Source organism: Myotis brandtii, unplaced genomic scaffold, assembly GCF_000412655.1.
Source record: "Myotis brandtii unplaced genomic scaffold, ASM41265v1 scaffold1077, whole genome shotgun sequence".
Classification (NCBI taxonomy): domain Eukaryota; kingdom Metazoa; phylum Chordata; class Mammalia; order Chiroptera; family Vespertilionidae; genus Myotis; species Myotis brandtii.
In genome coordinates, this window is record NW_005353666.1 from 358,921 (window position 1) to 371,833 (window position 12,913).

General features: G+C 60.4%; 1 protein-coding gene across 12 annotated transcripts in view; it reads left to right on the plus strand.

Annotated features, from left to right (window-relative positions):
• WDR27 (WD repeat domain 27) overlaps positions 1-12,913 on the plus strand; it is a 49,202-nt gene that overhangs the window by 8,091 nt on the left and 28,198 nt on the right. For 10 of the 12 annotated variants that reach the window (XR_001362696.1, XR_001362692.1, XR_001362686.1 and 7 more), the window contains exons 7-21: positions 198-294; positions 1,129-1,231; positions 2,587-2,690; positions 2,823-2,884; positions 3,175-3,296; positions 3,647-3,729; positions 4,000-4,078; positions 5,060-5,137; positions 6,188-6,285; positions 7,448-7,537; positions 8,208-8,329; positions 9,354-9,487; positions 10,321-10,418; positions 11,507-11,628; positions 12,765-12,862. Coding sequence is in view for 8 of the 12 variants with exons in the window: in XM_014542224.1 (XP_014397710.1) it covers positions 198-294; positions 1,129-1,231; positions 2,587-2,690; positions 2,823-2,884; positions 3,175-3,296; positions 3,647-3,729; positions 4,000-4,078; positions 5,060-5,137; positions 6,188-6,285; positions 7,448-7,537; positions 8,208-8,329; positions 9,354-9,487; positions 10,321-10,418; positions 11,507-11,628; positions 12,765-12,862 (1,490 nt within the window). In the remaining 4 variants the exon portion in view is untranslated. Of the gene's footprint in view, positions 1-197; positions 295-1,128; positions 1,232-2,586; positions 2,691-2,822; positions 2,885-3,174; positions 3,297-3,646; positions 3,730-3,999; positions 4,079-5,059; positions 5,138-6,187; positions 6,286-7,447; positions 7,538-8,207; positions 8,330-9,353; positions 9,488-10,320; positions 10,419-11,506; positions 11,629-12,556; positions 12,643-12,764; positions 12,863-12,913 lie in introns of all 12 variants that reach the window. The other 2 variants (XM_014542240.1, XM_014542243.1) reach the window with 2 other exon arrangements.

The window sequence follows — 12,913 nt, forward strand, 5'->3', positions numbered from 1 at the left end:
GGTGCCCGCACCCAAGACAGTGCCCTCAGCCACGGTCAGCAGGGGCCGAGGGGTGGGGCTCAGACCAGGGCAGAGGCTCGGGGACCCCAGGGCCACGCGCCTTGTCTCTCGTCTGCTCCCACCCTCGTCCCTCGCCGGGCTCCCCCTGCCTTTCCTCGCGCCCTCTGACGAGGGTGAGGCCCCGTCTCGTTTGCCAGCTGTGCATCTTCAGTTTGGCTGAAGGTCATCATCATCGTCATGTGACGCGTGTGGACCTGAGGAAAGAGACGGAGAGTTTCTACGCCAGGCGGCCAGGTGATGCCCCTGACCTCTCACCTCTGACCCCTGATGTGAGGCAGGAGGGGCCGCAGCAGGGTCAGGTCCTGACCTCAGACCTCTGCAGGAACCACAGATCTGAGGGGGGGGGTAGGGGGAGGGTCTAGTGAACGCTCCGCTCCTCCTGTGGGTGGTTGTCATGGCGATGAGGGTCCAGGGTGAACGCCTTCCGGCCGCCATGGGTTTTCCTCGCTCAGCAGACTGTGCCTCGCTCAGATCCGGGTTCCACCTGGATGGGCCCCGCCCGCCCTGTTGCATATCACCTGTCCCCCCGCCCAGGGCACACTGTCCCACTGCTCTAGCCTCCTCGGTCTGTCAGAGGAGCTGCCTGTCCGGGACTGGTTCTGCCTGTAGTCGGGCAGGGCCTCCTGCGGGACTGCTGTCCGAGGCTCCGAGCGCAGGCCCCCCTCCGCGGCACGCCGAGGGCAGCATAGGCCCAGTTTGCGTTTCTTGCTTTTTCCTGGATGACTCTAGCCATTCCTCTTAAAATGGCCAGAAATTGCCTTTTCCCAACGTGTCTACCTTTTCGAATGCTTTACGTCTTGGCTGTCGTGATTTCTTCTGTCAGAGCCCATTTATCCTGAAGCAAAGCTCAAACCACTGTAACCCACGGCGACCGTGCCCTCCCTCCCTCTGTGGCCTGAACTGGACGCCCGCGCCCTGCGGCCTCGTGATGGGGCCGCTGCTTTCTCGTGTCCCCTATGAGGAAGCAGCCCGTGTCCCTCGGTCCCGATTGGCCCACCGGCAGCACCTGCGTCTGCGCCCCCCCCCCCCCCCTTCCCCTCCATGTGGGATTGTCCCTGGCTCTTCCAGGAGAGAGCGGGCTGGACAGAGGGGACGGGGTCGACGTGGCGCTCCCCGTCCTGAGCCTGGCGCGCTGCGACCTGCCGCCGGACCTCGGCCCCGGGCATGGATGGTGAGTGTGGTCGCGCGGCCGGGCCCCCAGGAGAAAACCTGTCCAGTCAGGTCCGTTTCTTAGGTGGTGGGAACGACACCGGGTTATTTTAGTGTTTGTGTAGCTGTCGGTGATGTTAGCTTGCGTATTTACGTCTTAAAGTTGGTCAACTTGGTCAGTTATGTTCAATGTATTTGATAAGAGAAATGGGGTTATTTTATTTTGCTCATAAAATCTAGGCAGCTCCCAGCCTGTGTGGTGAGTGAAGGGAGCCGCAATCCTAAGTCGTTCTACACTGTGTGCGTGTGTCACGCGTTTAACATGGTCCGTGATGAGCTTACTCACCGTGTTTGGTGGAAATGCTGCGGGTACTTGGCAGCACAAGGAAGCGCTGCTTAACTGGGATTAAAAGGGAGGTGGCGAGTGTGTCCACCTGCGGCACAGAGCGTGGGAGGTTCCGGGCACGACTAAGGACTCGGCCCCCAGGAGGCAGGGGCGGGGGGCGGGGGGCTGCAGCCCTGCCTGTGGCCTGGCTGGGGTGGCCCTGTCTGCCCAGACGCCCCTGCCTGGTGGCACGTGGCTGGAGGCCAAGCGGAGCAGTTGCCTGGCGGGCAGTTGAGCTGACTGTGGAGCCTGAGACCGTGGGCGCCCGTCCCAGGCAGGCAGTGATGGGAGGGTCCGGACCGCGTCTCAGGGTCCCGTTTCCCCCCAGGACAACTGGCTGGTTGCTCTGTGGTCTGGTGTTGGAGGTGAGGACGCCAGGAATGAGTCCGGGGAGCTGGGCTGTTGGAGGTGCCTGGTGACCGGGCTGTGCCTGGCTCAGTGTCCTCAGGTGCCAGAGGGAGACTGTGGGCCTGAAGGCCCTGCATCCCCACCTGGCATAGCCAGCAGGGGGCGCATCCGTCACAGAGGAACTCGCATCTGGTTGTAAACTGAAAACTAAGAAGAGGAAGCAGCAGAGCTGTGTGCCGCTCGCTGGGAGCTCTGCTGCTCTGGGTGCAGTTTCCTCCGGAGTTTGTTTCTCGCGTGCAAAGCTGCCTGCGGGCCGGAGGGCAGGAGCCTCACAGGGCCGCCTGCGCTGTCCTGCGGGGGACGTGCACTAACCTCTCGCGGCCTCGGGATGTCGCAGATCAGAGCTGAGTTGCTGGTCTCACCAGAGACTGGATTCCAAGGACACCCAAACCCTTTGACACCAGCCCAGCTGTGGGTGCTCGTAGCTTGTCGCTCAGGCGGCAGCACATTCACCTGCAGCGGGCGGAGAGGCCCCGTGCGGTCTCCACGGTTACACTGCTCACAGGAGCGTGGGTGACGCTCGGGGACGACACCGTGGAACTGAAGCTCACAAATCAGACCAGTCCTCATGTCTCTCTTTGAAGTCTTTCCCCGGAGAGGACCGGCTGTGTGTGGGTCGGAAGCTCCGCTGGACTATTCATCCTGAACCTGGCGAGCTTTGAGCTGGAGGCTGCCCTGCATTACAAGGGTGAGCGCACATTCAAACCGCCTTCGCTGTACATTTCACGTCACGTTAATGTTATCTTTGACTGCTGTTGGGGAGTAAGTTTTAGGGCAGAAAGCCCGTAAATGTTGCTTATTTCTCTTTGTGAAAATTCAGATTTTCGGAACCTCAGCATCCAGGTGGCCGGGTCGTGTGCCGTGATGAGCAGCCGTGGCAAGGTCAGTCCTCAGCGCTCCCGACCTTGGCGTCTGGGGGCGTCCATCTGTCCGTCCGTCCACGTGACTCGTGCTCCCTTTCCGCCGCGTGTGACGTGCCGGCCTTCCCATGAGGCCTTTGTGGGGAAGTTGTGAGGAGCCACGGTGCTGTGCGGACTCCCCACCGGTCAGGCAGCGCGGCTGCTGTGAGGGACGCGGGCTCCCTGCAGGGACGGCTGTGTGCACTGCAGTGGGGCCTGCTCGTCCGTGATGGCATCACAGTCACGTCTCTCATTCTGTCACCACTGCCACAGGCCTTCTGCTTACTCGCTTCCATGTTTGGGAACGAGGTCGCCGGCTTGGAGCTCGACCCGACTGCTCTGGTGAGGTCCCAGCAGCACCCCCACCTGGGAACGCAGCTCTCAGTGCTGCCCAGGTAGGTCTGCCAGGTGGGTCTGCTCAGCTGGGTCTGGCAGGTGGGTCTGGCAGGTAGGGGCTATATGTGTCCATATATCAGTTGGCAGAATTCAGAGCAAAGTTCAGTAAACTCCCACCTATACTACCCTTAAGTTTGTTTTAATATGAAACACTTGTATTTCAGGATAGAATGCAGATTATAAAACAGTGTTTTTATTAAAATACAGATTTACTTCTTGGGAAGCTAAGAATGAGCTTGAGGGTTGGTCGCTCCTCAGCTGCAGGCCACACCTGCAGGGACTGGTCTGCGACTGCCCTCAGGCCCGTGTTGTGTGGAAGCAGCTCCCACGGTGCAGTCTCTGTTTTCAGCTCCGGTGTCTCGCCGACCTCCCCTCTGTATTTCGGAGTCGCTGAGGCGACACGTGTCAAGCCGGCCGGCCACCAGCAAGCCGGTCAGTGTGACATGAAACGTGAACGTGAAAATGCAGACGTTGTAATCGTTAGTGTCGTGCTGCCTGGGGGTGGGTCTGTCCGGGTGCCTTTGTTCCTGCCCCTCCCGTGTTTCTATGCAGGGAACGTGCTAGGTTTCTTCTCCTGAACTGCGTACAACTCACAGGAACTCAGGAACTGCTGCTTCTCAGGGTCCAGCAGTGCGGGCCGTGGGCGCTGGGATATGAAGGATCATGAGATGTTTTTTCTCGTTTCTCTAACCGCCTTGCCAGCTACTCAGAGCTCCCTGCGGGACCAGCCCCTGGTCTTCCACAGCCGCGTCCGGTCCTCCGGGTACACGGCTGCACCCCAGTGAGTAGATGGCTCACAGCCGCTCCCACGGGAGCAGGGCAGTGACGGTAGCTGCGGCCTTGTGTGTCCTGAGGGCCACCCACAGGGCAGGAGATGGGAGACGGGAGACGGGCGGGCGCCGCAGTTAGAATGGGGTCGGCCCCTCACAGACGTGCAGCAGCTGCAGGGCCAGCCTGCTGAGTGCTCACTGTGCACCGGCCCCTTGGCCCCTGGGTCCTTGCCTGGCCGCAGTGGTTGACTGACCACCTGTGAGGAGGGACATAGCCTGGGGCCTGACCGCACTGTCCCCCCCAGACCGCAGCCTCGCTCTGACCACGGTGTTAAAATCGCTGTACCCAGAGCTGGGGGGCAGCAGGGCTGTTTGAGGGCCGAGTGGGAGAGGCGGGCTGGGAACTGGGGCTCGCGAGGACTTTCAGGTACAGCAGCCACGGGTCCCGGTGCTTCAGGGCCCGCGTGTCTCAGAAGCAGGCACTGCCCCTCAAATCTTGACCCATTGTCTGTCTGAACCCCATCACAAAACAGCCTGTGAGCGGGAAGCCTGGGGGCCCCGGTTGACTCGTCCCCGCTGACTCCCCTCTGCCATGCTCCCGATGCCCCCTGCAGCCACCCTCTGGGCTCCCCGCCATCCCTGCTGGGCCAGGGGCACCGCCCAGAGGCCCACCTGGTGGTGCTTGCAGTGGCCAGGCCGCTGCTCCCCTCTGTACGACGTTCCGCCTCCGGCCCCCGCCCAGCCCTCTGGCTCCTCCGCTGTGGCCTGACCACGACGGCATGACCAGCGCCGTCCGTGGAAGTACACTGCTGCCCGGTGCAGTTCGTTTCCCAGCACTGCTGGCCCGTGCTGACGCGGCTCAGAGTTCAGTCCCTCCGCGTGTGACTGCCTGGGACGCGACCGCACGTCTGCGTGGCTGTGCTTCTCGCTGTTCTCTTAAGCAGCTGAGGCCCGTCACCTTGGAAGCCGACGTGAGCGTTTCCTTCCCGCAGTGTGACCATGTTCTCGCCCAAGACCAATGTGAAGAGTGGCTGTAAGAGACCTTCGCGACGCAGGAGCACTCACACCTGGTGGGCAGCTGGCTGACCTTCTGAGTAAACTTGGTGATTTGGAGAAACCCTTTAAACAGTTCACTGACTTTTCACACAGGTGTAGACCTGTGTGTGTCTGTGTGTATGTACACATCTACACAGGCATGTGCACACACTGATGTATGTGCTTCAGTCAGAGTTAACTCTGATGTATGTACATGTGTACACAGACGTGTGCAGCATCGATGTATGTCCGTCAAAGTTAACTCTGATGTATGTACATGTGTACACAGACGTGTGCATGCACTGATGTATGTCCGTCAGTCAAAGTTAACTCTGATGTATGTACGTGTGTACACAGACGTGTGCACGTACTGATGTATGTCCCTCAGTCAAAGTTAACTCTGATATATGTACATGTGTACACAGGCATGTGCACACATTGATGTATGTGCTTCAGTCAAAGTTAACTCTGATGTATGTACGCGTGTACAAAGACGTGTGCAGCATCGATGTATGTCCGTCAAAGTTAACTCTGATGTATGTACGCGTGTACAAAGACGTGTGCAGCATCGATGTATGTCCGTCAAAGTTAACTCTGATGTATGTACGCGTGTACAAAGACGTGTGCAGCATCGATGTATGTCCGTCAAAGTTAACTCTGATGTATGTACGTGTGTACACAGACGTGTGCAGCATCGATGTATGTTTGTCAGCCCGTCCCTGGTTTCTTTTGAAAGCTGGGAAGGTGCTGATCTGCTCACGATGGAAGCAGTCAGTGTGAGGGAGACACGACCCACAGGGTCTAAACTCAGAGCAGAACCGACCTGCCCTTCCCTGAGCCGTCACGGTGTCTGCCAGGTCACTTACATGTGGTCAGTGCTTGGTGTTTGTGCTTAAACACCTGCATGGTGGCACGAAGGGATGCTAGTCTTTCGAGAGTCCTTTCGTGGTCCGGGAAGTCAGAGTTCATGTGCGTCTGCACTGTGTCTGCTGGGATGGAGTCGCACAGGAACGGGGGGTCCAGGCCGTTTATTGCCTGTCTCACCTTGAGCCCCTCCTGACCTTTGTCTTCTCTGCCTCCTTAAGTCAGCAGTGCCCTTCGGACAGCCCTCCGCCGACCCAGCTCCGCCGGCGGCTGGCTGTGGCCCAGAGCCCGGTGGCCGTGCGCTGCGTGCAGTTCTCAGGTACGGCGTGGGGAGGTGCTCACTGCCCGTGGCCCTCGTGCATAGAGTTTAAGCGACCTCTCGACCTCGCGACCTCGGTGGCCTGGAGCCACAGGGCAGTGCTGGGTTTAGACTGAGACCAGCACTCGTCCCCCGTGTGTGGGAGGAGCGGGTGCAGAGCCCGGCCGCACAGCCTGGGCTCCCGTCTGCACTCCAGGCCTGCGGAGTCGCTGTGTCCGCCTCTTCCTCACACGAGGGCCTGGGGGAAGGCTGCTCGGAGGGTCTGTGTGGGAGGAAAAGCAGCCCCTCCCCGGTTTCCTGGGGGGCGGAGGAGCCCACGGGCGAGGACCGTGTGTCCGTCGGCGCTGTCCCTCCCGCAGCCAGGCTGCTCGGCTCTGGCAGCTGTCCTGTCCCAAGGGCATGGAGACCCTCCCCAGACCCCCCTCCTGGCCACCGGCGTTTTCCTAATGAATTTGGGAGGAGAGAGGAGGCGGCTCTCCTGCAGCAGCTCCCGGTCTCATTGATCTCCGATCCTTTCAGAGTAAATGCTGGTCCCAGGCCCTGCCCTCGGTCCGCGGTGGACGGGGGCCTGGCCGGTGCTGCACCCGGGCCACCTCCTCCAGTGAGTGACCAGCCGCTGCCCGAGTACCACTGGCGGATCTGGGGTTACTGACAGCTGTGCTGAGTCCCCTTTGCTTTTCATGCAATTCCAGCCAAACACGCTGTAGGATAACTGGGGAGATTAGAGCTGGAGGTACTGTCCCCCCAGACCGCAGCCTCGCTCAGTGAACGGCACGTCTTTGTGACGTTCGACGTGCTTGCTACTGAGCGTGGGACTGTGAGGTAGGGCCCGCCATCTGAACGTCCGGGAGGAAGTCGTAGTTGATTTCTGCCTCCCCTTAGGGGAACGTGAGACGGGACTGCTTAGCAAACATGCCGCTTACACGTCTGCTGGGGCAGGCCGACGGCAGGGGCCCAGGGTGGAGCCGTGGTCCAGGGAGCTCTGGGCTCAGACCCGCATTGGCGCCTCAGCCTTGCGTCCTCAGCTCCCTGTGGACGAAGCCCAGCAGCCTCAGGGCTGGGGTTCAGCCTCAGGGGAGCCGGGACCTGCTCGTCTCGGATGCCGTCGCTTCCCGAGGGGACGATCCAGTCACCTGAACATCGTCTCTGCTCTCTCGAGCAGGAGACGGGCGCTGGCTGGCCTGTGGCCTGGCCGACCACCTGTCCCTGGTCTTCGATGCCCATCTGACTGGAGCACCTGCTGTTTTCTCAGGTAAGACGTGGCCACCCTGGTCTCCGTGAATTCACGGGTGGGTCTCTCCGGCCTGGAGTTGGTCGCTGAGGCCACTTTCGTCCCTTTGAGACAAGACCAGAGTAGAACCCGACTGGAGTCGGGGGAGGAAGCAGCGAGGTTTGACCCATTGGCCTCCGCTGAGCCTGCCCCCCACCCAGAGTGGGGTCACCTGTGGGCCCAGAGCTGCGGCCGGAGCCCAGTTACATGTGGTGACTTCCCGTGGGCGGGCGTCCCTCTGACGTGTGGCCTCGTCGGCTCTTTGCTGAGTGTGGGTGAGGGAGTCGGGGTGACCTGAGCCAGGAGAGGGAGCCGCTCGGCTGGAAAGAGGGTGCGTGTGGAGGTCCCGTAGCTGGACGGTGGGTGGGGCTGCCCTCCCCTGGGCTGTGTGGGTGGCAGCACCTGGACCCCCGGGCACCTGGACCCCCGGGCACCCAGGCACCCGGGCACCTAGGCAGTGGTGCGGAGCCTCAACTGCCATTACCAGCGACCATTGTCAGCTCAGCAGCAGCGAGATGGAAACTCCCTGAAAGGCCACCAGGGGGCAGCAGAGCCATCTTTTCTTGGGTCCTGTCAGAACTGATCAGAACCAATCAAATCAGACCTCTCTCTCCCTGGTCCCCTGGTCCGGCCCCCCGACCGTCTCCTTTAGGTCATGATGGGGCAGTGAGCGCCCTGGGCTGGAGCCACGACGCCCGGTGGCTGCTGTCGGCCTCCCTGGACGGGACCCTGAGGGTGTGGTCGGCCCGCAGCCGGGAGCCCGCCCTGTGCCTGGTAAGGGGTGATTCCTGGCGGTTTCGGTGGCCAGCCCTGCCACCTCGAGGTCAGGGAGGCCCAGTGGGGCAGGCAGACCCTTCTCCACGCCAGGAGGTGGGAAACGAGGAAACCAGGAGTTTGCTCAGGCACTGAAGTTAGTGACCGAGCTGTTCTTACACACGATGGGCACACGTGTAACACACACACACACGCAGTGAGACATGCCTTGCGTTTGTTAAGGTCTCAAGATGGCAAAGCTGTTAACACTGAAACACTGGGGACTTTAGATGTGTGCTCGGTGTGCAGGGGTGTGTGTGTGTGTGTGTGTGTGTGTGTGTGTGCTTGGGGGTGGGGGGGGGGGGGGGGGGGCAGTGACAGCGGCCCAGGGCCTGGAAGTGGAGCAAGTGCCTTTTGGGGAGAAAACATCTTGTTTCAGTGAATCCGCAGGTCGTTCGGAAGCGGAACGGTAGGACAAGAGGGGAGAGTGACAACAGGACACGAGAGCCGTGCACTGCCAGCCTGCAAGGCTCATTGCAGGAAAGGGCGGCGCCAGGAGGCCTGGGGGGAAGGGGGGGCACAGGCCCGGTGCGGGCTCCGGGGTCGGGCAGTGTCACGGCCACGTGTGGGCTGTGCAATGTGAGCATGGGCCCCTCACAACTACATTTTAAAACCTGTGTAAGGTTTTGGCTTTAACAAAATCCTTGATACTTAATATCTTTGCTGCCAAGTTTTATGTCTTTTGTTTTAAAGTTTTCAATGGCCAGACCTCAAAACGCTCATGACAGGAAAATCTAGTCATATAATATCTTTTAGAAGAAGGGGGGAAGAGACAAACATCGTGAATTGGTTGAGCAGAGACTGTTTAGCATTTAGAACAGGTGGGCGTCAGGTGTAAAGATGGAAGAATGCCGGTTAGAGTAGCGGCGTTTATCCCAGTGGGATAAGCATGAGGGTAGCATGTGGGTAGCGTGCGGGTAGCATGAGGGTAGCGTGAGGGCAGCATGAGGGTAGCGTGTGGGTGACGGCCGTGACGTGCTTACAGGGCACAGACGTGTTCCCGGAGCCTGTGCACCATGCGCAGTTCTACTACCTCGATTCATTCGTGCTCGTGTCCTCAGGCCCCGAGTTCCAGCTGCTCAGGCACCACCTGGACACCCGCAAAGATGAGATCAAAAGGTGGGCCGGGCGGCCCGTCCGGAGCCACGTCTCCTGTGGTGGGAGGAAGCGTGTTTCAGCGATCGGTGACGTGTGAGGCAGTGTCTACATTTAAACATAGTTTTCATCCAAACTGTGGGGGCCTCACGTTACCGCGGGGTGTGTGTGTGTGTGTGTGGGTCGGGGGGGGCGCGGGGGCTGCCTCCTGCTTCCACGCCCGTCCTGAGCCTCATTCCCAAGCCTAGGACTCCGCCCACTTTGCCCTGGAGTCTGAGCTGCCCCTGTGGCCCCCCAGGCCTCCATGCCTGGCTCTGCATGTCCTGGCCCAGACCCCACCCTGCACTCACCTGCCGTCGAAGGTGCGGGCTGATGGCCTGCCTCGTCCTCACTGAGCCCCCAGCAGCTTTGCCCCGTCACCTGCTGTACCTGCCAGTGCCCCAGGCCTCCCCCACCTGGGCCAGGCTGGCCACCGTGACTCAGCCACGCTTCCCTGGGACTGTGCTCTGTGCCGTCCTCGCCACGGCTGAGACACGCGTGTGAAACTCTAGGGAACATCAAGCTGTTGTGTGTGATGGGAGCACGGTCACTGGTACCGTGGGTGCCTCCGAGGCCTGCGGTTACCGTAGGATTGGGAGCCAATGTGCTTTCTCGCGGACGGCAGTGCCGTGTTTGTGGCTGAGATGGCGGTAGTTTTCATGAAGTCGTAAAGTCAGTCAGGTGGCTGGCTCACATTCCCTCGTCCTAAAACGTGATTATATGAGGGGATGTGAACACTTCTTACATGTCCAGCGTTTCACAGGTAGGACGCTTAGTTGTGGAGGGAAACAGAGACACTGGCATCTTGTCTGTTCCAGATACAAACAGAGGAGCCGGTGCACCCGCGTGTTCCGGCTCCCCACGACGGGGGCCGCGGAGATCACCGGCCTGTCGGCCGCCAACGAGTTTTATTCCCGTATCCTTTCTCCTGTCCCGAGGGCTGCGGCCGGAGCCCGGCCTCCGCACACAGCTGAGCGTCTCAGCTCCGCCCCGCGTGGCACTGCGGAGCCCAGACCCCGGTTAACTGATTCTGAACAATGTGACAGCTCGTCTCAGCAGTGAGGGGCCTACGGGATAGAAACGGACGTGGCAGCGCCTCTGACCAGCAGCGGCACACGCGGTGTCGGCTCCGCGTCTGGGACCGCGTGGCTTCGTGCAGGGCCAGACCCACCCCAGGGGCCTCGAAACAGCTGCAGTTCAGGGGGACATAACACAGAGCCCAAAGCTTTCCTTATTTAGTCTTTAGGGCTAACATCAGCCCTTTTCATTAAAAAGCATCCATTTAAAATTACTTGGAGGCAAAAATCAAAATCTTCAGGAATCTATTTTGTAACATTTTAATTTACTCAGAGGCCCCATTTAATTCTTTTGAAGAGTTCTGTAGTTGAAATTTCATAAGGACTGGTCTTTGGTATTAGAAGGTTCTAGAATATTCTGTTAATATGCGTTATTTTTAGTCTAGAACCTTTTGCTAAAAACAGAACAAACAGCCTCCTGCAGAAGTGTGCTGTTGGCCTGCGGTTCCCACGTGAAGGTTCTGCTCTGCTGTCCGCGTGGGGCCCATGATCAAACCCCGTGCCCTCTCTCCGATGTGCACGTCTCAGGACTTGGGTAGATTTTCCTGCCGTTCTGGCTAAGCACTGGCAGTTGGGTAGTTCATAGGGTCACGTGACCCCTCAGAGCCCACGGAGTTGGTCACACTCACCTGTGATGTGTCCCGGACATGTCCACGGGGCCACTGCCCAGCCTCAGACTGGCTCCGAGCCAGCCCCTCCTCCTGCACACGCAGCCGCGCAGCTGAGCGTCTCCGATTGGAGTATTTCCCAGGCGCCTCGACCCTCATTTATCTCATGGTGGAACTTGGTCTTTCACCTCGAAATCTGCTCTGCCCGGGCCTCCCCTTTGTCCTCAGCCCCCCACCCCCGCTTAGAGAGGCGGGGCCCGCGTGGGGAGCGGGCTGAGACCCCACCTCTGTGGACGTAGGCGTTCCCTAACGGAGCCCAGACCTGGTGCTGGCCGCCAGCCGGAGCAGGACAGTGGAAGTTTTCGACCTCAACGCGGGCCGCAGCGCCGCTGTGATCCAGGGCGTCCATTCCCGGCCCCCCCACCAGATCTGCCAGAACCAGGTGAGTGAGGTGGGCCTGCACGTCGTCTGTGAAACGCCACGTCCAAGGCTGTCACCGATGCAACTGTGAAATGCACTTTCATGTCTCCCTCCAAATCCAAGGCGAGCTCCTGTCGATCAGGAAGTCGCTCTGAGCCTGGATGTGGGGCGCTGGAGGCATTTTCATGTCATCAGGGGTGAATATTGGTGCGTTGGGCTGTGATGGTTGCACGGGCCTCTTTGGAAGCCTGGGGAGGGTCAGGCAGCCCTGACGGTGGAGTGACGGCCGTGCAGGCCCCGCAGGAGCGCGGGGCAGCCACCGGGCCAGCAGCTCCTACCAGGACCGGCTGGTGGTTTTGACACGCCCACAGCAGGGCTCCGGCTCGCGGGGGAGCCGGCCTTCAGGTGGAGGCCTGTTGCACAGTCCGCTCAAAGGACACATTGTTACTCAGAGCAGCGCCGGGAGCCTGGCGCCAACTCCGCCTGGACTGCAGCCGCAGTTCTGCCTCTGGTGCATCTGGCGTGTTCCAGGTTGGGCCGAATGAATGTATAACCCGAAGTCCGGCCGTGACCCTGGGAACCGCCCCGTGTTTGTGCGTGAAGTCTGTGCGGGTCACAGGCTGTCATCCAGGCGTTGGTGCCTTGTCTGGGTCCCTGCACAGCACATCTGAGAGCTGGTGTGAGCGGGAGGGCGCTCCCTCGGCTGCTGCCCTGGCTGGATGGCGCTGAGGGCTCGGGCCACAGGGAGGTTTTCCCGGGCGCAGTGACCGGGCCAGAGGCAGGGCCTCAGTGACCAGCGCGCAGGGGACGCATGCGGACGTCCCCGAGTCCTCACCAGGCGCTAGGGCCTGTGGTCGCAGATCGTCGAACACGGATGGTGACCTGTGCTCTAAAGCGCACCCTGGAGAGCTAGTACCTCAGTCCTGCGACCTTTCTCCCGGGCTTTCCAGAGCGGGACACGCACGTCGCTAAGCTTAAGGTCAGAGTGCACCGCTGGGGACTGTCCACAGGGAGCTTTGGAGTCCAATAAGAAATTGTAAGTAAGGACAAAGCTGCGGACTTCTGGTGATGACCTTGGCTGCGACCTTGTCGGCTGTCGGCAGCGTGATGGTGACCAGCTCCGTCTCGAGATGCACCTGCTCTCCCCTTGCACCATAGGGATCGTCATTCACGACCCAGCCACCTCAGGACTATAACCTTTTTGCAACCATCGCCGTGGGCGACGGGGCCCGGCTGTGGGACCTGAGAACCCTGAGGTGAGGCCGTCGTTCTGTGCAGGGGCAGGTGTGCGGGGGGTAGATGGCGGG